Raw genomic sequence first — 27558 nt, forward strand, 5'->3', positions numbered from 1 at the left:
ATATTTCTTTCTGTTTTAATTATGTGGACCCCCTCCGGGTAAAAGCCTCCTCCAAAGAATTCCATTTTATTCTGTCGTTTGCCGTAAACATCCACGCATTTCCTGCATGTGCTACAATCTCGTCTTGCCAACGAGCGCGTGGGCGACCTCTGGTTCTCTTGCCATGTGGTCCTTTCCATTTTGTGACATTGATTGTCCAACGGTCATCGGCAAACCTCGCCACATGACCAGCCCACCTCCATTTTAGAGATTTAGCAAAATGCAAGGCATCTTTCACTTTTGTTATTTTTCGAATTTTTGTATTCGAACACATTTATACTCAAACATTTTTAACCAATTTTCATTTCCTCAGCCTGATCAGCAAAGCACAGCGTTAAACTCCGCTTCTCTAAAATGAACAGAGAGTAGTTATTTGTCTAAAAACACTATGCTCCGTTAGACGACGATACAAGCATTGAAGCCTGAAGTAATCTAGAAATGTTATTTCCGGTTTTTAACAGTGATAAATTGCTTTGTCCAACCATTCGTAGTCGACTCGCGTTAGTTTGTGGTGTAGCTGTCATCATTACATATAAGCCCGGCGAGTTAAAAAGAATTTAATGCAGTTATCGTGTTATAATATATATTATTATATATTTTATTTTAAAATATACCAAAGCCGTCGTGACTTATCTTAATTGTAAAGAAGATAGGTTCGATTCCCACTCGTGCTAATTAATTATTATGATTTCCTCCATCTATTGAGTCAAAACAAAGCCTTGAGTACAGCCATTTAGCATTTAATAATATATATATAACGAAAATTTGTGGGAAAAGAGTGAACTTCGGTGTCTACTCAGCATGAAAGTATTAAAAATATACTTATACAGGAGTGGGTTCAATTCATATTAAGGTAATGAAATAAAAACTTCTCAAAACTAGGTTCCCTCCGCTTAGAGTGTAAATTAAAAAAAGTATGTATCAAAAAAAATTGCTACGTCTATAATTCAATACCAGTAATATCTCGAACCATCATAGAATCGAAAATAGTGTCTTAACACTAAGTTTTCTCCATCTCTAGCGTTAAGTAATAAAAAAAAAATGATCAGACTACGCATTATCACGCACAATACACACTGAAATGACACGTTATGATAAAAAAAAACAAAAGATTTCGCCATTAAAAGTGGATTAAATCACGTACCTACTGTAATTATAATATGAAAGACACTTTCAAACAATTGATGGTTACAATGAAATTTACCTTTTACAATTTTTGACTAGCGATTTCACTCAGTTTTTGTTATTTTTTTAAAAATTGTATTTAAGAATTCTATATTTTTATAGTTTTTAGGGCGTCGTTTACAGAAGGTGAGCGGCACAGCCTCTGACTGTAAATATGTCAGTTGTGGATTCGACTCCACTCCACTCAGAATTAATTAGTTCTAGCTCTGATAACAAGACAAAACCACGGTGTTGAGTTCCGCCACTTAATACACGACATCTGGAAAACTGTCGAATGATCTATCTACCTGCGCAGTGTTTCCAGGTCAATATGACATGGGTACCATTAAAAAGCCCATCTATCTCAACCTCAAAGGCCGGAAACGCACCTGTAGCTCCTCTGGTGTTTCACAGGCTTGTGGGCGGCGGTGATCACTTACCATCAGGTGACCCGTACGCTCGTTTGCTTTCTTTTCCATAAAAACTTACTTTCCATCTAATTTTTAAAATATAGCGTGTTGAATGGCTTAACTAAACGCCGTGCTTTTTCTTGTTATTAAAGCGAGAAAAGCAATTCTCGGTACTCACCAAATATTAGTTTTTTTAAATTGTATAACAATTTCTGAAGTGGAAATTGACCTGTCAACTATTGTCTGTACTGATATTACATATGTATAATATTCAAATTTTGTGATTAAAATTTATATCAATTGTTTATTTTGAAGCCATAAGTAGTTACAATTTGATTTTGTAATCAAATTTACATTGTTGTCAATGTAAATTACGTTGAAAATGAAACTTTTACACTAACTTTGTTGAATTATAGTTTTCGGTAACGAAAGGATAATATTTGTTTCTACTTCTGGGTAATATAAATTTTATATGGTTTATATGGTAGTTGAAATTATATTCAAAAATAACAATTTTACATTTTAAGCTTATAAAGGTATACATCAATACGCATTTGTATACCAAAGTTTTTCTCCAACTTCACCTATCGGCCTTGCTTACTTGTACCATAAAATAAATTAAATCCCTGAAAAAAATCGAAACTACAACCGTCTCGCTTATATTGAGATACTATTACGCTGCACTACGATGCTCACCCACTGAACTTGACCTGCAACCGAATCAACATGGTCAACGACTACCTAAGACCAAACCGTGTTTTGGATAAACAGATTAATGTTTATTTTACCAAATAAAATAAGAGAGGCATCAGTGTCTTTCTTCTTCGTTCCTTCCGCCGTAGAAAAACTCATTCAATTATTTATATAAAAATAATCTCTCCCAAAATATCGGAAAGCTGACCATATAAAGTCTATTCTAAGATCAAGATGACAATAGTAAGCATTTCCGAGTTAGACCATTTTACTCTGGTTTCATATATAAATATAGTAAAGGAATAAGTTATTTATTAATAGTTAAACCTTATAGTAGGACAGACACATACATTTTAATTATATATGGAAACTCAAATGGCTATCAAATCGTTAAAGAGAATGCAAATTAAGACCACATAAAGGTGAAATTGGATAGCAGCCAGGTTCATATGTTTTATGACGATCTGTTTTAATTAAACTCGGAAAATTATATGGAGTTTTTATTAATATTATTTACATTTTGTATATTAATAAAAATAATAAACACTATTTGAGTGATCATTCAACTCGATCGATCGAATAAATGTTTCGAACTTTGACGGAGAACGGAGAATAGAGTGTCTTGATACTGATTTTAAAATAAAATAAAATAATATAACAATAATAATAAATAATAATATTAATAAATAAAATAACATAATATTATTTTTATTTTTTATATATATAGTAGCTAAATATATAAATTAATTCATAAATAACATTTCGTTTAAAAAATAAAAACAACAAATGGTATACGTGCTGTATATAATGTGCTCGGAGCTTTAAATATTGTGATCTGAAAAATGCCTGAAAAATTCTACTATTCAGGTCCTGACGTCAACATGTCTGACTCACAAAAAAATTTTTGACGATTGTACTTTCGATTCTCATTCTAGGGAGAGCTTATGTTTTAATGTTTTGTTGAACAGAATACAGCGTTGAGTTTCGCCTCCCACCACACAAGAAGTTATCTGCAAAACAACATTTATCATACTGTATTTAACATAGTAGTTTAGACAAGATAAATGAGTACAAAAATAAGATAAATTCCAACGTGCCCGAAGTATGCACAAGGGTTTGACCTCTCCCTGTGTCCTCACATTGTTAATGGCTGTAATACTTACTGCTACAAATATTATATATTTGACATACAAGCCTCTACGGCTTTAAGAAGATATCTAAGACTATTTAACAAAGTAAATATGTTCTATATAAAATAAAATATTAAAATATTCCTTTTTGGATTTATTGCGTTTAGATGTTGCAGTGCCAAACGCTTTTTTTTTTTCATATACGAGTATATATTTTTTTCACATCTCAGACTCTCTTCAACTTGGATAAGATGGTATTATTTGTCAATTATAGTAACTTTCAACTGCAACTTCCCCCGTAGTCAAATGCAAGTGAAGTGAAGTGAAGTCTAAATGCGGGATTTCATTCTGATCGTAGGAAGGTATAATGCTTTAAATTGAAAGAATTAGTAAGATGTTAACCTCTAGCCCAGAGCCTTCCTCGATAGATGGACTATTCAACACATTTTTTTTTCTTTGGACCAAAAGTTCGAAAATTACATAGTATTCCATTGTCTTCCACTGATATGACTTGTAATATCCCAATACTTGAGATGCACAAAAATCACTCGGTACATCAAATGCTATTTGGAGAGTCGCGTCAAGAGGGTAGCTTCCTTTTGAATATAACAAAATTTAATCTACGCCGTCGCGTCGTGTCGGCTTTTACCAGGCAAAGTAAGGGTTGATTTAATTTGGACATGGCTAAAACAGATAGCATGTATTACAGATTCTGTTCATTGATTTTATATTAAAGTCCTTATAAATTATAGGATTAATAAAAATTATACTATTCCGAAAAACCGACCGACATTCAATCGTCCGTGGGGAAAGGAATGTCTCTACACTAAGTTCTTACTTTAGGTTCTTTCCTAATACACGGTTATGGCCATTTCATATGACTATTTTCTATCGTGAATCGCTCTTGAGTTTCTTTATTTAATAAACTTTTAAGTTTTTCGACTTCATAAAAGCATAAAAATCAATTGCAATAAAAGTTATATTAGTTATAAAAATAAATCATACCAAATTTCGATTTATAGTAAAATAAAGGATTTACTAATTAATATACGAGTAATATATGAAGGGTACTTTAGTATTCAACACACGAGCCAGGTAAAGTTTCAAAACAAACAAACTATTTATTTGTGATGTAAATCAGCTTTTGAACTATCATTTAGTTTCTAGATTTATGTTAAATAGGTCAGTTTATGTAGAGAGGTTTATGAGAAGGGGAGAAAATCTTACTAATATTATGTATGTGGAACGTTAAGGTGGAATATTTGTTCTACTTTCATGCATAATCTACTGAACGAATACGGATATGTATATCAGAATAACAATACATTATATAAATAGTTTAAAGTTTTTCTTATTTTTATGGACAAGACACGGTCACCTGGTGGTAAATGATCGCCGCCGCCCTCGCCTCGACTAACTCCAGAGGAGCTAAATTTATTGTATATTTTGGCACTGGCAAAACTCAACTCTGGCCTTAAAACTTTGTGTAGTGTCTAAAGAATAAGATATATATATATATGCATACAGATATAGTTGTACACTAAGCTACGTTAGAGGTCAAAGGGAGATGGAAAAGCTTACGCTCAAAGCTTATGCTTGTTTAAAGGTATTTTAATAGAGCAAAAACTTCTATATGAAGAAGCTATTACGTAGTTTAGCTTTCTATGTTTTCGTAGTTTGTGTTAGTGTAATATTTTGTGAATGAAATTGAGGGCTTTAGGTTTGGTTCTCATTCATTGGTGGGTCAGAAAAGTGGACATTTTCGAATTTGTAACGTAGCTGATAAGTAACAATACTGATAATGTTTGTTACGAAACTGATGTCATGAGGCATTATACACAACAAAATAAGGATATTATATGAATAAAATTTGAGACACAGATTAACATTTTAAAGATTCAATCGTTGGATTAACAGATTATAAAAGTAAGAAAGCATAACAAAGTGACAATATAAACAATATAATAATGATAGTTCGTAACGTAATAAACATATATTTCTAGTTAGAGATCACAAAGTTAATGATAAAATTAAATCTATTTTAAAATATATCAAAATTTGAGTCGTTATCACTGGAATTAAGTTTAATTCTTTGTAAGTTCACTGAAGTTCTTTTATGAGATTTTGTAAAAATAAGCAAATAACATAAACAAGAAAACGAAATTATAGAATACTTACCAAAATAAAAGCCGTTTATAACCCTGAGATGTAACTTCACGCATTCACTCTAAAACATTTGAACCCCTCAACTGCTGCGAGAACACTACTGGTTGTAGCTACGACAGCATTGACTTTTTGAATTATGGTGCCACAATAAAAAATAATATTAAACACCATCCAAAATAATTGCGTTCATAATTTAATTGTACGTTAACCCTGAGTAACAAAAAGACAATATTTTGGGACAAATTTGCCTAACTAATATATATTATTTATTAAATTATGTATCAATAAAAGTAGTTCTATTTAATACTAGCGGACGCGCGCAGCTACGCTTGCTTATTTAGGGGTGAATTCTAATAAACCACGAAACATGTGTTCAATGAAATAATACTAAATTTAAAATTTTACAAAAATCGCTGGCGATTTAAAGATTTTTCCATACAAACTTTCAACCCCTTATTTGCACCCTTAGGGGGTGATTTCTAGAAAACCATGAAACACATGTTCAATTAAATATTTTTAAGAGTCTAAATTTTAAATTTTATAATAATCGGTGGCGTTTAAAAGATTTTTCCATACAAACTTTCAACCCCTTATTTGCACCCTTAGGGGAAGAATTCTAGAAAACGATGAAAAACGTGTTCAATCAAATACTTTTAAAAATCTAAATTTCAAATTTTATATAAATCGGTGCCGATTTAAAAATGTTTCCATACAAACTTTCAACCCCTATTTCACCCCTTTAGGGTTAAAATTTTTCAATATCCCTTCTTAGTGGATGTCCAGATAACGAAAGTAAACATTTGTCCAAATTCCACGTTTCTACTCACAGCGGTTACGGCTGTGCGTGCGTCTTACCTCAGTCAGTGAGGACAAGTCCTTTTATATATATAGATAGATTATGCATAAGGTAAAGTAATATAAACATATCTGAAATCAAATAAAACCATAAACATTCGTAACAAATCAATTCTTAAAAAGTAAAGTGGTGAATGGGACACGAAAAATTGTATGGAAGCATTTTGAAAAGTTTTTTGCAACTAACAAAAAATACTATTACTTACCATAATACATTTAAAATATTACAAAAATCTTTAAGTTAATAAATAAATTTATCGTAAATGGTAAAATATTTAATTTATCTTTAAAATTGTATTTTTAAAACGCATTCAAAGTAGCGGGACAAGAAAAGACACAAAAAGTACACTTTTTCTGATTATGACCCTGGTACATTCCGATGTTCCACTTAATAACAGTTTTCACGCTTTAGCAGATTAGGCAGTGGTAATGTTACTGCCAAAACACTCCGTTCCACTTTCCATCTTAATTAAAAACTTATATGTTGCATTACAGAACTCAACACCATGCCTTATGATCACAGTTCAAAAATGATAATAACTTAATACCCCGCTTTCCGCCCTGCGGCGCCCTGCAGCAGCGGAATTTAACGCTGCGCATTTATTTTATGTTTTCACTTCATACTAAAATTTAAATGTAGTATGCAAAAATATATACTTTTTATAGAAAGCCAAAGAATTTCAAGTTCTTTTTTCTTAAGAGAATAATACATTTAAGCTCGACCTGCAACCTTTAGATCCTAATCTACTTTGCAATCGGCTCGGGACTGAGTGATCCCTGAAGAATTGTACTGTCCTCGAATACAGTGTTAGTTAATTTAATTCTTTTGAAAGATATGATGGGGACGCTTCAATAGAAAAAAAATGTCTCTTTTTTAGTAAAATAAGTAAATTTACTTAAAAATTTTGGATTTTTTTTCGCAAAATGGACAATGAGGGTTCAATATTAAGTCATTCTATTCATTATTTTTGCATTCTGTTTATTGCTTTTTTGTAGCGATGGAAAAACACATGTTCTTCTATTTCTTTATTCGAAAAATGAGAGGAAAGTCAGAAGGTAAAATAAAATCCTACAGTATCGTCATGGGATTTTAACTGACAACTTCTATCCAAAGGGCGATGACATTTTACCCTAAGCTATTACGATGATTAATTAAATTGTACTGAAGGACCAAATTATGCTCAAGGAGAAGAGAGGAGGCCGTCATGTCGCAGCGACACAGTGTAAATGCGATCTTTATAGGTTTGATTCCCACTTAGGGAAAAAAATATTAGATTCCGATCCGATTGCAATCTCGCTCCGGTAACATGATCTTGAGTTCCGCCACTCACTCACAATATCTTGAATATTGGACGGAATGTGAAAAACGAAGTGCTTTAACACTAAGTTGGAGGAACTGCCTTACTATTTGCGAGATAAACAGCAAAATTATTTTTTTTATACTTAAAATATTTTTTCTTCAAGCGGGATTAGAACTTGCACTATACACATAATCACGACGATCTCTAATTCTTAAATCCCAAGGCATCCGTTAATATGATTTGTCCCCAAGATATAATGAAAGTGATTGTTGCGTAAAAGATAAATATATCCGACTTGAATATTATATTCGTTTTTATCATATTTCTTATTCTGTATTCATCCTGTATACTGATTAAACAAGATGGCTGTAACAATGTTTATATTTAATTTAAAAGAAGAATTTTCACTAAATTTTAAGTCCAATGTGTATCTAAAATGAGTAATAAGTGAGACCGTGGTGGTACGGTTGCTGGTTCGATTCCCATTGGAGAGAATGATTTTTATCCCGGCGGCGTTAAGTTCCGCCCTTCAAAACATATTGTCTCAAATTTGAGCGAAAAACCAAGAGCCACTCTGTGTACCTGCATGCTATAATGCGTAAGACTAATAAATAAGTAAATATAGGCATTAAATACATATATGTAACCAAATAGAAACCTATGTATAAGAGAAAAACTAATAACGCCTTAAAAGCTGAAACGACCTTGGCATTGATGTCAGTCCTGAGCTGATCCCGGGGGAAATAAATAGCTGCATTTACTTACCTTCGCGCTAGAACTCCACCAAATATTTACTAATGGTAACGATATTTGCAATAGACACACAAAAATTACACTTTTTACTTGGATTAGTTTAGGTATAAAATACGTTGGATATATAAGAAATCTCTCTTAATGCTCTCTTACACTCTAAATAACTTATTTATCATTCTTATTTATCAATTTCAGCGCTCTACGCCGCACAGAATGTCAGTAACGACAAAAAAGTATATTCTATTTCAAAAGTGATCTTTTAACGGAACTATTATAAGTATTATCAACACCTCTTTTTTCTATGACAGGGCTACGATATTTTGAAAACATTTATGAAACAAACATTTGAGATAAAATGTTCTTTACTATTTCATATTTCTCTGCCTATCTTCCACATATTACTGTATGGTATGGCAGACAGAGAGAACCTGATTTAAAGACACATCCATCTCTTCTTTCCGCCCAATATTTCGAGTCATTGTGTGCCCTCAACTTGAGGCGAAACCTAACGCCGCATTTTGTCAAACATACTTATAAACGAAAAATGGTTAAAAATAAGGCAGCAGTGTTATTTGACGCAGTATGTCTCGTTTTATACAATTTTCCATTTATAATGGAAGCACTTTATGTGTAATCATATTTACTCACGCGTAAAAGTAACATTTAAAGCGTTATATCTTTTAAAAATTATTTACCATTAGAGTTAAGTGAAAATATAATTCTAAATATAATAAATTAAACATTTTTTTTTTCTATATTAATCCTATAACAGTTGTAGATATTTCTTGTAATTTTTTTATGATATAATGTTTTCATTTGAGGCGGAGATAGCTTAGTCAGAGAAGGTCTGACTGGAAGAGCAATGGTTTGCCAATTATGCGAGAATTACAGCATCTAAAATCTTGTCTGAGTTCGATCTAAAGATGTTGCTTCCATTTATTAAACGGCAACCTAATATTTTCATTATTCTCTATTAGATTCAATAAATATGTAATGTGTCACAGGTCCTGAATAGATGTTATGTACTACTAAGTAATTAAAACCGCGCCTACGAACCATCATTCTTCTCACCACATTATATCCATAGTAACAAATCGTTAGTCATTATTACGTCGTCGTCTTCGTGCTAACATTCCCACTCGACGAAATGAACTAATTTATATTTTCTTCTCTTTTTTCTGGAAATAAGACTCAGCGCGGCGTTGAGTTGCGCTGTTCAACGCAATGTCTCCAGAATTCGGCAGAAAGTGAAATACAGCACGTTCGTGAAGGTATAGAAGTGCCTTATCGCGGTATCGCATATAGCAAGGTAGGTAGAGGGAATTGGGAACCTTGTTTTAAGACACAAGGCCCGAGCCGGTCGCTAGTATTATAATAACTTGGCACAAGTCGTTGATAAGTCATATCACACGTACAGTTAGTTAATAAGTTAGGTGAACTCGCAAGCGGTTGGGAAGTTGATCTCATGAGGATCAGGTCAGCGTGGTTTGCTCACGAATATCCTTATCATTGACATTATGTGTACCGTGTACATATATGGTGGTTTATGGTTTCTATGACTAGTTTTTTTTTGGCTTTACGCACATGGCAGTGTAAGCAGATGGAACCTGGGAACCATTAACACTTACATTCTCCACTTTCTGCCGTATTCTTGAGGCATTGCATGGTGAATGGTACAACTCAACGCCGCGCTTTGTCTCGTTAGAGCGAGACATGACAATATTAAATACCTATTTCTTAAAAACTCACTATAAAATATATATGAACATTTGTGAAGGAGAACTTTTTCAATTTATATTCGAAGCTTTTCAGTTAATACTAATTTTGATAGTCAAACGAGAAAAGTTCTAATCGGTGGAAGTGCATGAAGTATCAATTTTAACTTTTACGTTCATATTGAATATTCCCGCATAGCAGGGTGGACTGCGGGAACCTACAGCTAAGACACTCCGTTCCTCGCTTTGCACCTGAATTCTGATACATAGTCATCGATATTGTTTCCATGCGCCCTAGTAGCATCTAATAAGTAAATAAAACAAATATTAATTGCATATCACAATGAGAAATAATTACCCAGACAAAACTAACATAAGTGAGAGTTAAGAGGTAATTGTAACAAATAGACAAACCTACCTACTAATACACTCAGTGTTAACGTACTAATTATTCTTAATTAGGGGAGGGTTACCCCTCACAAACGCATTAGCAGATCGTTATATAAGGGATGCTGGTTGACGGCGATATATTGACAATATGCCGTATAAAGTGTCTGAGGTCGTTTGACTGTGGGTTCGACTCCCACTCGGAGAATTAATTATTTTCATTTTCATTCTAGTAAATGTTTTACGTTTTTTTCTGGATATTCTATATGCGGGATACAGCTTGAAGTCATTTTCTTATATGTATTATACATTATATTTAAAAATTCCTTTTAACTTACTCGTATAAATAGCATTTATTATATCGCACTATACAATTTCTATACAAATCACTTTTGTATATTCAGAATAAATAATTGTTTTATTAATAACTCAAACCAACTACGAAATAATATTTCGTACTTCATTACTATTTCACAGTCGATTAGCTATTTATAATAACTGCGTCATGTCCGATTTACGTTATATAAAGTTACTACAATAGTTTTAGAATTTATACGTATGCATGGGCGTAGTCAGCTTCACGCTGTATCCCGCACACAGCAGGGTAGGCAGAGGGAACCTCGTGTTAAGACACTCCGTTCCTCACTTTCCGCCGAACATGCCAAATTTTAGTCATGCGTACTAAATTGAGTAGCTTCGATTGAATTTTGTTCCTTTTTGTTTTTTGGTATAAGAAGGTTGAATTCAAATTCTATACTATAATCCTAATAAGAATGTATACAGTGAGCTGTTTCAATACATAAAATATTTAGAAATTCGATCGTGTCCAGAAGCGTATTTCTTTGTTTTAACAAACTTTTGGGCATAAATGAGATTAACAAGTAATTTATGACTTAAGCAAAATATTAGAAACGGGAAAGTTTTATGTAATTACGATAATTAAATAAATTATAACGGAAATACAGTAAGCTATAAGAAGTTTTATTGACAATCTAAAATTGGTAATTCTAATTAAAAGTATACGAACCTTACTTTGTTTGAATGGCGGAACTAAACGCCGCGCTTCTATCAGAGCGGGGGAGTTATTGTAATTGAATGTTCTCTTCTGTTATTTGTTTAACGCGTTCCAAACGTGCCAGTTGAGCACGTTTTATGAAGAATACTCAAAGGTAAAAAAAAGATAATCTGACACAATATGAGCATGTATGTTAAAAAAGATATAGTTAAAAATTGGCGTCATTAAATAATTCTTTTTCAAAAAATAAGTAAAAAAAAAATAAAATATTAATAGCGTAAATCGGAAAAATCTCGACTTTGCACGGAAAAACTGACATTTTAAATATTTTAGATCTTACACCTTTGACACCAAGACATAAGGGATTTCCTTTTCATTTTTTGAAGTACGAAACCCAAAAAAACATTTGCTTTGAAGCACTAAGTAAATTAAGATCGTTATAGCAGCACAGATTTTAATTAATTAAATCTACGATACATAATCTGTTATCGTTTTAACCTAATTATTACTTAGAAACTAGGGGAATATAATACAGTATTAGTTTCTCATCTCACACATCTTCAGTCACTTTAGAACTATTGATGAGGCCGTCGGGTCTTAGCGGCACAGTTTCTGACTGTACAAGCGACGGTTGCAGGTTCGATTACAACTCAGAGAAATGAATTATTTAATAATTTCATATATTAAGGCGGAAAGTCGGATTGTCTTATGCCCGTCCTTATGATATTTTATTTAGAATTTCCTCGCATCAGTACGACCAGCCGCGGCGTTGAGAACCGCAACTCAGATTAAGTTGTTTCAAAATGATTAAATTCGTGTGTAAAGCACAGAAAGCATTGTCTCGACACTGCGTTTTCTTAAAAATATCAGTTGAAACTTTTGAAGACAAAGAGTGACGAGGACTGTCAGGTCACGCTAAGTCGAGGGTGGCGACGAGTCATATATAAATCCAAGGCGTGTATACGATGGCCATAACCATAATAATGAGGTCGACTTTATAAGTCAGCAATTTGAAAAAGGTGAGGATATCGTCATATCGACAGAATATTAGTGCGTTATAAGAACAGAAAATAGAATTTTATTTATTAAGATTTTTTTTCAGCTTCACTCTGCATCCAGCATATTGGTTGTAAGCAGAGGGAGCCTAACGGAGGGTTTAAGATACTCCGCTCTCCTCTTTTTGCTGAATTTTGGAGGCATTGTATATTGAATAGCGGAACTCAACGCCACGCTTTGCTTCGACATCAGAAAAATGTAAATATTAAATGTTTCATTTTCTAGAGTCGGAATCGAACTCAAGACCTGTCTCGCTTACAGTCACTCGTATCTTCTTCTCGTATCTAAAAACAAAAAACACCATTTAGAACCTAAAAGGCTTAAAAGTTAAATAACGTTTCGCATCCAAACGTGATAAGTGTGTTTACGTTTTATTTATTCCAAAGAAGAAACAAAAGTAAATAAATCAAGTCAAAGGGTTCCCATTCGGGCATTCGACTACGGAATATATTAGAGAAAATTTCTAAGTTATTCGAATTTATTTTCTTATACATAATGTATCATATTACTAAACACTATTTTGACGGGTCTGTTATATAGAAGGTACCTATAAAAATGGGCAGTTTTAGCAATTTCCACAGGTACCTACAATTACTTAAATGTTTTATAAAGATAACTACACTCCGTTCCCGTAAAGACCCTTCTGTTCCACATTTTTCGCCAAATTATCGAATTCGAGAAGCTTTTCGAACTCAGTACTTGATTTGCTTTGTTACTAGAGCGAAATTAATATTTTAAATATATTACTTCCCGGAACAGAACCCACAAACACCCATGTGCCTCTGCCCCTCGACGGCCCTTTATTTGGTGCATAATTCTATGTTTAAACTTAACTTACTTCTGAGACATTTTTCAATTCTTAAAGTGCACATTAGGAAAAGTAAAATATTTTTAGTAAAAGCACTTCTTGGAAACTATCTTAAAATACATTTTCTACGTTTTCCAAAATAATTTCTCATAATTCTGAAATAATTTTAGGTTCTCATTCTATAAAATACGCTTATAACATTATCTGTACATATAAAACTAACATCGCTCTATCTACGAAGAGTGACTCAATATAATAGTGCAACACGTTGTACAAAAATGTCACGAATTTGAGTGGAATTCTACAGGACTGGAGTCCTTCCTTTCGGAGAAAAGCGGAAAATTCGAGAAGCTAAGAAATATACCATACTATTTTTATAAAAAATGGCTAAATTTCACGATGCTTCTATCGAGAAATACTTATCACCAACTTCACCAAGAGAACTTAAAGCTGCGACTGTATGGTTACCAGAGCAAGCAAATAAAAATAATAAAATCCTGCGAATAGAAATTGAACCCACGACCGTCACGACTATGTCAGGACGGTTTCTATTGAATATATTGTACCAAATTAAACAGAACTGTACTTGGAATACGTAATTTTATATATAAAGTACATATTAAGCAATATTCAAATGACTTTTCAATATTCCATCCCCTATACATATATTCTTAGCCAATTGTATGGATACCCTTATCACACGTCGCATTCAAATATTTGACCTTCGAAATGAAATCTTTAGTTCTCAAGAGATTCATATATTTTATCTATTTATTACGTACATATATTACATAATATATATTTTATGCAACTTCGTAAAACTACTTTAGGATAGTTCAAAGAAAGGTTGTATCGCACTTAGCAGGGTAAGGGTAATTCTGGAGACACGGTTACATGTTGAATGGCGGAACTCAGTACCGCGTTACCAAAACTAGGAAAGGGACATGTTAAATATTTTATTTGCTCGAGTGGGAATCAAGGAGAAAAAAGAATAGAAAGGAAATAAAATTGTAAAATTTCATACCAATATCATTAAATGTACCTACTACCGAGGCATGATGTAAAAGATCGATAATAATATCGGACGTTTTGGAGCAGAAAATCGGTTCACTAATTCGATTCCGTCTCTAATCGCCATCCCTAACCTGAAAACAAAAGACTTTGATCAAAAAGAATTTAAAAACAATTTCAGTCTCAGCTTTTATATTAAATAAAAAAAAATATAATGAAATTTGTAACAAATAATACAAAGAAATAAGAATTAGTTCAAAACTTTTGGCACAGACCTTGCCTTTAATTGGATTCTAATCAATATAATATTGTATATATTTTTTTTGTAATTTTCACGATACTTGAAAAAGACATATATTGTACATTATTCTATTATATCCAATAAAAATATTTTTTTTAGTACTAAAAAAGAATTTATCAGGTTCTTTAGAGTTTCTTCCAGTAAAACTTAACAATATCTTAGTGGACGACATTTAGCCGTACTTCTAATAATAAAATTTAATTAACTTTCTTTTTAATCTAAGAGTTACATGTATTGTCAGCTTCATTTGTTTTTTAATTTCTCAAAACATTGCAAGTAGAGTAGCGAAACAGCATACGTTTTTGTTTCCACACCAAGGCAAATGAAAATAATTAAATACTCCAAATGGGAATCGAATCTACAACACCCACAATTATATAGTCATAATATAACTATACGTTCACGCTACGTTAACAGATAGTCTCTTTAATTTATGTGTCAGAACTGATGTTGGCGTTTCCTTGCTTCAGAGAAATTTACTGCCTGAGTTAAGCTAAGGAGTTAATGAATTGTAAATTAACTTAAATATGTAATTAAGTGTAAATATTTGCAGAAAAATTTGTGAAGTGAAGGGTGACAGCTTAGGTGTGGGTTTGAATCCATTTCATGGTTATGTGTGTAATTATTGTAATGGGTATGCTTCTCGGATCCGAAAAGACAAATCTTTAAATAGACACTTTTCAACTTTACATTTTAGTTTGTACAGATGAGTAGTGAATGTAGTATTAAGACAATCAATTCGCCACTTTGAGCCCGTATTTGAAACATATGGTGTGGAATGATGGAATTAAAGATGACAGAATTTTTACTAGGAGGTTTGACACCCAGTACCTTAGAAATATAGAAGGAAATGGAGTGGAGGAAGGGGAATTTCCTTATGTTCGTCTATCTGTTCCTGTGTCACCAGGATCTCTCATATTAGAGAGTTGATTTTTTTACGGATGAAATATTTCTGTTGCCGCTATAACAACAAATACAAAAAAAAACATAATATATTAAAACTTGATTTAGATTTTATGATAATGGTACGAAACCCTTCGTGCTAATATCTGACTCACACTTGGCTGGTTTTTAATTTTAGCTTAACACTATAACTCGAGTATAACAGGGTAGGCATAGGAAAACTATGCATATAAATAAACTAAATCTCTAACGGAACTAACTGGTACGTGGGCAAGTGACATGTGAATAGATAAATTATGAGCTCATATTGTTATATATCTACGACGTAGTGACGTTGTGTAATGTTCACCATAGACGATAAGTGCGTGTTCAAATCAGCGTAATCAAAACTTAGGTAAAAAAGAAAAGTACCTACAATTATGAAATTTAGTACAGAGTGTTATGAAATTTGGTGATGTACCAATAGAAATGTAAAAAAAAATCCGAAAACTATACCGGCAAACTTCATTTTATCAATTTCCATAAGTTGTACTTGCCTTTGACCTACAATTCTGAAGTTGATACGGAAGCCTCGGTGTGCGAGTTCGACTCGTACTTAACCGGCTTCATTCATATATATCCTAGGTCTTATCGTCACCGATAGGTTTTACTAGTAGCCTCGATTAGAAACAAATAAGTTAGACCAAGTACATTCGTCACAAATTTAACTCCACCTAATTCCCGTAGCACACGAAGCTAACGCAATAAAATAAACAGTTTATTGCTAATAACATTAACTTACTTTTACGAGAGAGTATTCGGTGATATAAAATGTTCATAAAGTCCGATCTCGCGACGAAGCATTTTTCTAAATATGTTTTTGATAGATACTTCCTTTTTTTATTTTTACAGATTTTTGTTTTTTTTTTGTAGTTCCCTGCTGTATGTCGCACATATCAGAGTCGGCAGAGGAAACTCGGGGACCTAGTGATAACCTACTCCATTTCCCGATATATGTTCTCCTACCTTCCTCCAGACTCGAGGCATTCCTTGTTGAGTGGCAATAACTCAAAACCGTGCGTTGCATCGTTTCCAGAGCGAGGAAATTAATATATTAAATATTCCCAAATGGGAATCAAACCCACAATCGTCGCGACACTTAAACATTTGTGCTCCTGCGAACTGACGGCCTCTAAAATTAAAGTGGGTTGAATATAATTAACAATTACCTATAGATAATCTCTAGTATTTTTCAGATTTGTGACATAATTCTAATTTGTTATTTTATTTATTTTATTTATTTATTTTACAGAAAACAACAGCATATTAATAACTACTTATAAATAACACTTTCTGTCAAGTGATAAGAGCGTATTTGATATGTATTAATCGAACCCTCCCGGTACACGACAGAACGTTCTCACCCTACTAATATATCGTCGATCGGTTCAAGGTCTTACCTGAAATTATACAGATTGGTGGGATTTTAAGATAAAATTTACATAGATATATGGGGCCTATGGCACAGTGTCTGAAGAGGAACGCTATTATTCTTTTTAAGATTTCGGTAGGCTCGGAGTAATGATATTTTTTTTTAAAGATTTCCCTGTTCTGGTATAAAACAATTGAAAAAAAGCTCACCGCGCCACTCGGGGAACGAAAATGCCTTAATGGAGTTCTACTGACATGTTGACGTTAAATTAAAGTATAATCTTAAATTAGTATTAACAGTCTGGTTGTATCATATGTGGTACTATATAAAATAATTACGATTTCTGTATTCAAGAGAAGCTACGACAAGTGGGTTCCAATCCTACCACTTTAAGTATTTTTATTTACATATTTTTTTATAGTTAATTATTTGAAAAACTAATTTATTTTTACGATAAAATATTATATGATCTATTTTTAATATTTATCATCAATATTTTACCTTACGTGGAATCGGACATGCTATCACGGTGAATAGTAAACAAATTTTCTTAGAGACAAACACAGAAGCTAGAAGTGCTGGTTAAAAATTGACCGTAAAATTTAAATAAGTGGTGGAAAACATTTGCTTCTGATACACTGTTTGCGTGAAGACCGTCTATTACACCTAAATTTTATATGAAGTGCCCCAATTTTTTGTAACGAATCGTTGTTCGTGAAACTTATATGTAACTGACACGAAAATAAAAAAGTTTAAGTAAACTAAGACGATATAAAAAACATGTAAGCCTTTTAGTCGGGAGGCTACTTGTAAGCACAGTGGTAATGGGTTTAATCCCACCTCGGAAACGGGGATTCATTTCCATGTATTATTTGGAGAGGGAACCTAATGTTACGACACGTCGTTCCACAATTTTTACCGAAGGGGCAAGAACTCAATGCTGTATTTCATTTGTTACCAAAGCGAAAATAATTCATTACCCCGAGTAGACATCGAACCCACAACTACCTAGCATACAGTCAAACACCGTGCCGATGTGCCACTGATGACCTCAAAAAATTCTCTAAACTTTATTACAAAGAATATTTGAAAAACACTAGAATAATTAATTGATAATACTTAATCAAATTTAACCGCCATGTAAAAGTTTTTAAAGCCTACCATTTTTCGCTACAATGCTTGGTTTAAATAAATGACATGTCAGGCTTTTACCAAAGTTTTGTGTTCGAAATGACAAATTTCCAGGTATTGTATGAGTTAACGATGTTTTGTTTTTTATGGACCGTGAAAATGTCTTTATGATCACATCTAGTTTATAAAAAACTGTATTTTAGAATTTTTTTAATTAAATTTACCTTTTCCAGTGATTTATAAAATAGAATTTTAATCCTAAATACTGAGCAAATTGCATTAGTCTTTCGTCAAACGATTTAAACTCACTTCAATGGAGTGTTAACCAGAGACAGCTATGTGGTGAGCAGACAGCCATTTTACAATTCAATTATATAGAAACTATTGGTCTAGAACCTAGATAGTTGGAGCTTTAGAATTTATTCAAATTAGATTTTGTTTTCAGATTTATGTATGCAAGCTACTGTCTATTTGCAGGGCTCCATTGGACGTCATTCTAGAGGACCACTTTCTCTTTCTTTCTTAATTTTGTTATTGCATTAACATGAGGTGAGGGGCCTTGTTGACTTATTGTTGACATTTAATAGTGACGTGTTATTTTGACAATATGATAAAAAAATATATTTCACAGTTTTCTTTAATTTATTCTACAATATTCTACAATTGTTCGCATATTAATTAAAGAGCAAACGAAGCATCTTAATTAAATCATAATTGTAATGCATTTACAACCTGATACCAAAACATAAGTTTCTGTTTCTTATAGCAGTATCGTCAAATTTATATGACAAAATTATTAATAAGGAGGGCTCCAGGCCTTACAATTGTTGCGAATATAGGAGTAATGTATCTATTAATTAAATTTTGAATAATATTTTAAACAGGATACGGCACTAACTTAAAAAACAGCCGTCTTTGAATCGCTACTTTAAAATAAAACATCGACAACATCCAAGAATTTTATTCCTCAATACCAATCATAATTTCAACAAAGGTATCCTTTTCATCTGTCTCTCTATGTGTCTGACACTCTTGTCCTTAATGTCAGGAACCCGGGACACTGTGTACACCGCCCCGAACAAATTTACACAAGCGAACACGTACATGAGAGTGTAAATACCGACGTAGTCCTCTATATATTTGAACGTCATGACGTGGACGAGGCGGAGCGATTGGTGGTAAGTGAAGATTACTGTTATGATGGTTGACCGTATCTGGAAGAATTGGAAATTTGTTATCAATAAATAAAAGTCATAGTTCCAATCGTGGCGCAGGTTTTTTTTTTGTTTTTTATATTGAATAGGCTCGCGTTTGACCGCATCAAGTCTGGTGAGCACGCTTGCCTAGCAGATACCTATTCACTCTTTTTTTGAAGACCCTCATATTGTATGTCTTAGGAAATACAGATGCCGGCAATGAGTTCCAATCTCTCGCAGTGCGGATGAAGAATGCAGGTGCACAAAGTGTGCTGCAAAATCACTGCAATGGTTGTGGGTTCGATCCCCACTCGAGGAGATGAAATAAAATTTATATTTTCATTTCGTTCGTTACTTCGTGTGACTTACATAGACCATATTAGCTAAGTATACTTATATCTATATCTAAACTTACCTCAAAATTAAGCATTTCCACCATAATTATAGTAGGTAGACCCCACGCTATCCCATACGCGAAGACCAGCACAATGAGACAGGCCACCGGCAGCCATCTCAGAGAGGTGACTGTCAAATCAGCTTGCGTGAACACCGCTAGCGTCCCCATTGACAGAACCATTAGAGAGTACGCAAATGTTAGGAGGTACTGTAATAAATATATTAATTTATATTTAGTAATTAATACTATGAGATATTCAAGAAAAACAAGAAAAAGAAATACTTACTTACTTTTCTGTCAACTACTGTTACAGCTATAACGCACACACTGGCCCCACAGAACATGCACACAGGCACTAAGTAGTTCTCGGGGTCTACATCAGTTTTCAATTGTATCAATGTCTTATTTTGGTCCAGGAATATTATACAGCCGCTCAAGACGTTGATTGTTGACAGCATCAAACCTATTTTCATTTCATCGCGCCATATTAGATTTCTTACTGAAAAAACAAAGAAGAAATAAATATTTTCAATTTTTTCTGGCTCCATCATCACACCAGGTCATTGATACCATAATATTATGTATCGTCTAATAAAAGCGTGTAAAAAAACAGTCACATATAACATATAGAAAGGTAGTAAAATATTTTTTATTGACTTGAAATATCATATCTTTTAAAAATTACTGTTTTATAGCTATTTTGTAAAAAATCATAAAGTTATTTAACAGTAAAAGGTCAAACTGAAAATATCTCTAAAACGTGGGCAGAGCTACGAGAAGGCACAAATTAAATTAAATTGAATACACTGCATTCATGTGTGGGGAATGCAAATAAACTAAATACATGTTTATTTGGAGCAAAATCAGATTACTAAATTAGAGAAATTTTCCCTAAAAACGAATATATAACTGGTACTTTTTCTACTTAAGACTTAACACTTTAGAGAGTTTTCTTAATGAGCACGGAGTGTCTTAACACTAGGTTCCCAGGTTCCTTCTGAATACTATGTCTCCATTGCCATTACTTCCGTTCCCCACTTTCCGCCAAATTCTGTAGCCATGGCAAATAGAGTAGCTGAGTTCAATGCCGGTTTTTGCCTCGTTCTAACGAAAAAATGAAAATATTAACTATTTCATGTCCTGGAGTAGGAACCGAACTTACAACCTTTAGTCACAGTCGCACACTTGTGCACCTACGCCACGACTGGCCTCAAATATAATATATTTAATTATTTTAAATAAATTATTATAAAAATAATTATTCATTCCAAATAAATAAATGACACATATTCCTTTTACAAATATGACATTTTCTTTTATTTCACATCCGAGCAATAACAAACAAGTGTTATAGCGTGTATTATGTGGATGGATTGGTCCGTGCCTCGACTGTAAGTCACGTTTCTCCGTACCTACTCATATGCTATATAAAATGTTATTTATTAAATTTTGTTTTCATAAAACTGGTACTAGAGGTAGGTACGTGTTTTGTTTCGGTCTGTCTGTTAAAAGAAAATACTGAAATATGTATAATATAAGTATGCTTATGATAGTAGTCATTTTCAACTTTTCTTTAGGAATTTATTCCTTGTTCCCGTTGGAATTTTCTATGATCACCTCTTAGTGGCTTCCTACATAAATCTACTTACATTCTTTAATTTACTAAATATAGTTTTGATTGTGTATCAATAACTCGGTAACGGATGACGCACATAACATGAGAGGCAACGGGAACCTGGAAACCTAATGTTAAAATACTCCGTTCCCATTAAAAGCAGGCTTTGCGAAATGAAAATATTAAATATTTAATTTCTTTGAGTGGGAATTGAACTCAAATCTAGCAAGTTAACAGTGGCACGCTTGCACTTGGGTGCCACGACGGACATCATTAATAAAAGCATAATAAAATACATAGATATATACTTATAAAATCTATTTCTTTATCATATATTTTAAATATTATAATTATCTAATAATATAAAAATTAAAGGATTTAATATCTGTTTTGTACACAATTCCTTACCTATATCAAAGAAGTGACATTTCCCATCGGGCTTAGCTCGTTCGCTCTCTTCCTTCAATATTTTGATTTCGTTATCAATGTGTTCATCATCCGGTGGCAGACATTTTAACTTCGCCATATTCTTTTTGGCTATCTGGAAACAAATGGTTCGTATAAAAATGCTTTAGGTAGGCAGAGGGATCCTAATGCTAAGATGCGCGAGGTAATTGCTTATTGAGTGACGGTACTCAATCCTCTACTTCAACGTCCACTAGAGCGAGGAATTAAAAATTATTTAACTATAATCATTCCCTTGCGAGAGCATCGAACCCAAAACCGTTCCCTTTAGAGTCGTATGTTACGATGCTACGCTACAATGATTGATGAATTATTGTTTCTTATTACTAAAGATTTACCGTAGATTATTGGTACCAAGTCCATGTATAAAAAAATAAAAATTTAAAATACTCATTTATAAAGCTGTCGAGTTTCATATTCGACAATTTTATTAAGAAAAGAAGCAGCATCACGCTTTTCTGTGGGCATTACTTGTTGATAAGCGGAACTGAACGCCGCGTTTGTATCGGAACGGAAAAATCATAATAGTTTACATAAAAGCATTTTCCCAAATGAAAATCGAACCCATAACCATCGCATTTACAGACAAACGCAGTCCCACTGCGCCACAACCGACTACTATGTTATAAGTTACGGACGATATGTATGTATGTGCATACATACATACAAACAGTATGTACTGGCGTAGCGCTGACGTAGCCTTGGAAATACAGCCTGCGCTAGATGTCGCTTCGAAAAATTTTTGCTTGACATATTTATATTACTAGTTTTCATTTATTTATAGTTCAAATAAGATTGTTTTTTATTTTTATTACTTTTTATGAATTAAATTTATATTTTTATATATAATATTTTTCTTTAATAAATTGTTCTTCTTTGTTAATGTTTACTATTGTTATATACTCGTTATTTATAAAGTTAAAGTGAATAATGAAGATAAAAATTGTATTTTAATTTTATTTGTTTCTTACAAATAGATCCTATTTACAATAGCTTCTATTTCTATGGAAAAAAATATTCATAAAACTAAAACTATCGCAAATTGGTTACATTAAGCTATTTGTTAAATATATTTATCAAATAAATCCAAGAAAATAGAATAAACAGAGTATTTTATTAGAATAAAACATTTAAAAATTTCATGTATACATCAAATTTCACTCTCATTCATGAGACCGTGTGGCCTAATGGATAAGGCGTCGGACTTCGGATCCGAAGATTGCAGGTTCGAGTCCTGTCACGGTCGTGCGTGTTCCCTGCAACTCGCTCTTTGTTTTTTTTTCCTTTTTATATTTTTCAACTCCGGCTCCGCTATTGTTATTAAATGATAATAAAATATGCGAAATAGTTAATGATTGTGAAGGAGAAATGGCACATTACAAGTACTAAGATACCAAGGTTCCATCTGACTTCCCCGGGATACAGTTTTAAGCTACAAAAAATATGTTTAACTTTTTATATAGTTAAATTACGTAGCATCGCTACACCACGAGTCTACGATACGCAAATATAAAGACATTTCATGTTAGAATTAATACTTAAAGTCGCACAAAGAGAAGTTATTTAGTGCTTAACTGTATTAAACTATTTTTCATGAATTTAATTCCGTTGAAATTAGAAAGAGAAATATATCACTATGGACTCTTTTAATTTGTATTTACATTTTTCTATTAAACTTACATAATAAAATGTTTTATACTTTATATAACATTTTACTTATAGTGAAAAAAAGAAAAAATAAAAAACAAAAATCGTCACCCAATCTCACAAACGACCGTGACAGGACTCGAACCTGCAATCTTCGGATCCGAAGTCCGACGCCTTATCCATTAGGCCACACGGTCTCATTATTACAGTGCGAAATATTAGACACATATAAACATTTTAAAACTTTAAATTTTAATAAAACATCTTACATGGCAATATTTACTTTTTGTAACGTTATTAAGCCTGTTTCTTTTTTAGTTTCACGCTATATCCTGCATGTATCGGGATAGAAAAAGAAAAAAAAAATTCTAAGAATGTAATAAAATGTAACGGTATGGAAAAAAGAGTACGGACTATTATTATGGCTGTAGACTTATATATTACTTATATATTATATATAAAAAATCAATCCTGTTAAATATATTTTCCAATAACATAAGAAAAGCTTACCTCAAATTTGCCAATTTTGATCAAATAGCTAGGCGATTCCACGACCATGAACAAAGAAACAAACTGCAATATAACCAGACCAGCTATCAAATACAGCATGTTCTCAGCATCTAGTCCAAATTGGACTAAATATCCTGCTGACGTCATAAACACTATCAAACCAACCATAACCCCTCTATGCTTGTTGGAATTTATCTCCCGAATATATATAGGAATACTTAAGTAAAGTCCTGCTGTCGATATTCCTGATAGCACATGCAGCATTATGAAGCCGATATCAGTTTGTGTTAAAAGAAGTGGTATACATGAGACCTGAAACAAAAATAAACCGCAACAATTCTTTTTAATTCTCAATTATGTTAATCTATACACACTATCATTGTAAAGTTAAAGAGTTTGCTTAAACACTCTAATGTCAGAAACTACTGGTTGGAGGAGTCAAGAAAGATTAGAAAGCTATATTATATAACGTTACTCGCTACGACTTATGCCACTTTATGTGCGGCTACCAATGGCTCTTTAGAATTCAGAATTATTTGCTTTTGAGTATTATTTATGTCACAAAATCTGGTATAGGTACCTGGCAACGAATAATAATACAGAACATCAATAATTACAAAATAAAAATAGAACTTACCCCTTGTAATAAAATAACTAAATAAATACCAAATTTCCTCCCCCATTTGTCAATTAAGTACCCCTGTATGGGGGTGCTAAGTATACAAGTGACTATAAATGACAGAGTCGTCCACGGCACGTAGTATGGGGTTACGAAATGACCTGAGTGGTCTGCTATTGATAAATTTGTACTTTCTATCCCATGAGTGAAGAACGGTAGGCTGACTGAAAAAAAATGTTGATTATTCAATTTTTTTCACGCTGAATCCCTAATATTAAGACATTAACCTAATTAGACAACTAATTAACCCTATTAAGACATTAACCTAATATTAAGACATTTTTTCCCCACTTTCTGTCATATTTAGAGTGGCGGAACTATAATTACAACAACTAGAATAATAATTACAACTGTAGATAGTTAGAACTATTAAAATCAAATCAGCTTTACGCTGTATTCCACACACAGAAGGGTAGGCAGAGGGAACCTAGTGTTAAGACACTCCGTTCCCCACTTTCTGCGGGATTCTGGAGGCATTGCGTATTGAGTGGCGGAACTCAACGCCGCGCTTTGCCTCGACACCAGGGCAGAGAAATGGAAATATAAATTGAAATAATTGTTTCACCTCCTCGAGTGGTGATCGAACCCACTACCAGTCGGTTTTACAGTCACAATACTGTTGTACTGTATAATAACTCAATGAAACACTAACGACCTAAAATAACAAAATCTGTAGTAAATAACCGAAAATATTTATTGAAGCGAATATTATGAATGCTTAAATGGATTTCTTTTAGCTTCGCGCTAAATCCCGCATGTAGCTGGACGAGCAGAGGGAACTAAATTCGAAGCATAGCTAGTTGGGTAGTGTAAATCAACACCGCGCTTTGCGTTGTCAACAAAGAGAGGCTAATAAAAATATTAGATCTTTCCCAAGTAGGAATACAACCCACACCGTTATGCTTTTAACACGCATGTGCCACTGCGCCACTTGAGCCTTAAAGAATATTTAGAAATAAGTAGACTAGGGTTAATAGATTTTTGTGTAACTGTTTGAGGCAGATATTACAGATCTATAAAGATATAAATTATCACCATCTCATCTACTATAGCTTCTAAACTACGTATTAAAAATTAAGAGGATGAATATAAAATATTTTTATTAAAGGTTTTTTTTTTATTGAAGGTCAAAATCAAACAATTAAACTAAGTCACTCAAACGCCATCACTAATACAAGCATATATATAAACGGAGAAGAAAAAAGAGAAAAAAGAAAATAATCACTACATTTTCCATCAACAAGAGAAAAACTTTATTAAAAACCAATTACTCACCTATAACTGATAACGCGAACCGTTTAAACACAGACCCCTTATCACTCTCAACTCTGTTCACACTTTGTGCAATCGTAAATACCATTATTACACAAAATTCACGTCAAATTTCACAATAATACTGAGAAAATTTCATATCAAATTCATATTATATATAATGCAAACATCCAAGATTTCAATGTCATTGAAGATAGCATGTATTTACAGAACAAATGTAACATAGATACTACAGTTGTAAAAACGGTATTAAAAACTGATATAGAACAAATATACGTGAGGAAGCCGTGTCGTTCGTGTATTAAAGTCAATATACTAGTAAATTAGAGTTAATAGTGTGCTCCGTTTGGACGTTGTGGCTATTTAGTGACGTGCTTGTATAGGAGGATTGATAAATTATATGTAGTTTCACTATATTAAATTTTAATCAACTTTGCACTATATAACGCACACAGATCGTAGAAACTCCGTTCTCCGTTCCGTTGTAACTCAACGCTGCGCTTCGCCTCGACAGCGTAAAAATGAAAATATTAATTTAAATACATATTTCATTTCCTAGAGTGGAATCGAACTCACGACCAGTCGCGTTTACAGTCACTTTTGTGCCCGTGCGCTACGACTGGCCTAAATCTTATTTTTATTAGTTATTTATTTATTAGATTTGGTAGATATTTTTTTTATGGAAAAAGGACAAGGCAAACGAGCGTTCGGGTCACCTGATGGTGATTACCGCCGCCCACGACCCCGTGTAACACCAGTTTAACAGATATAACTTTATAGTTAAAGAATTGAGGGTGTCGTGGGCGGCGTTGAGTTTCAGGCGGCTAAGCGGGGCGTTGAGTTCCGACACTCAACTCGCAATGTATCTCGAATAGAGTATCTCACTCTAGATGAGGAAAAAAGTATCTACCCTGTTACTGCGGGATTTAACGCGTGAAACTTATTAAATGGCAATCGTATCCATAACCGTCGCCGTTACAGTAAAACACTGTGCCGCGACGCCCTAACTCCCTTTTAATGTGATATTGTCCTAACATAGCAAAGTAACAATAATTTAGAGAACTTTACCAATTTTCCTAAAAGCTATTAAGTAAATTGCCAAAAACGCGTTAGAATTTACGCCTTTTAATTTTATAAAATTTTTAATTTAATTTAAAGTGAGATTTTAGTTGGTTGTGGGTTTCATCCACAATTAGTTGAGTGATTTATATTTAAATTCTATTTTTTCCCCTCTGGTAAAATAAATTATGTTAATACACTCAACACATGTACACACTCAATACACTCAACTTGGGAACCAAGTTTCCAAGTTTAGAGATATATATAATTGTTGACCCTATTGAATCAGTATCCTAATCTGATTCCAATAACGGTATTTATAGGTTCGATTCATTCGAAGCAATATTGAGAAATATAAAAATGTTTTTTATATTCTCGGTGACATAAAGATCAGGTCAGATCAGATGCCCATCGTAAGTTTTAGCCAATCATGTTTCAGGCCTTAGTTTTATATAAAAGGTGGACAAAT

At 33.0% G+C, this 27558-nt stretch overlaps 1 protein-coding gene and 2 non-coding genes across 3 annotated transcripts; 1 reads left to right on the plus strand and 2 right to left on the minus strand.

The window, feature by feature from the left end:
- Nucleotides 1-19195: 19195 nt before the first annotated feature.
- On the minus strand, nucleotides 19196-26346 carry LOC146533353 (facilitated trehalose transporter Tret1-like). The gene is made up of 7 exons (XM_085194683.1): nucleotides 26034-26346; nucleotides 24717-24922; nucleotides 24080-24391; nucleotides 21866-21998; nucleotides 20133-20341; nucleotides 19861-20049; nucleotides 19196-19463 (listed from the first exon to the last, which is right to left on the minus strand). The coding sequence occupies exons 1-7, from the start codon at nucleotides 26116-26118 to the stop codon at nucleotides 19227-19229; spliced, it is 1371 nt and encodes a 456-aa protein (XP_085050809.1). The 5' UTR covers nucleotides 26119-26346; the 3' UTR covers nucleotides 19196-19226.
- TRNAR-UCG (transfer RNA arginine (anticodon UCG)) lies at nucleotides 23096-23168 on the plus strand. The gene has a single exon. It is a non-coding gene; the product is annotated as a tRNA-Arg (tRNA).
- Nucleotides 23694-23766, minus strand: TRNAR-UCG (transfer RNA arginine (anticodon UCG)). Its single transcript has one exon. It is a non-coding gene; the product is annotated as a tRNA-Arg (tRNA).
- Nucleotides 26347-27558: the final 1212 nt, after the last annotated feature.

The sequence above is a fragment of the Heliconius melpomene genome, chromosome 12 (assembly GCF_056956725.1).
Source record: "Heliconius melpomene rosina isolate 202511_hmr_F chromosome 12, ASM5695672v1, whole genome shotgun sequence".
Taxonomy (NCBI): domain Eukaryota; kingdom Metazoa; phylum Arthropoda; class Insecta; order Lepidoptera; family Nymphalidae; genus Heliconius; species Heliconius melpomene.

Excerpts from the sequence above, each read along its gene's own strand:
- LOC146533353 (XM_085194683.1), bottom strand. The coding sequence starts at position 26,118 with ATGGTATTTACGATTGCACAAAGTGTGAACAGAGTTGAGAGTGATAAG. Across the intron at positions 21,999-24,079 it reads TCAAAATTGGCAAATTTGAG|ATAGCCAAAAAGAATATGGC; the intron begins GTAAGCTTTTCT and ends ATTTGTTTCCAG. Across the intron at positions 19,464-19,860 it reads TGGAAATGCTTAATTTTGAG|ATACGGTCAACCATCATAAC; the intron begins GTAAGTTTAGAT and ends CAATTCTTCCAG.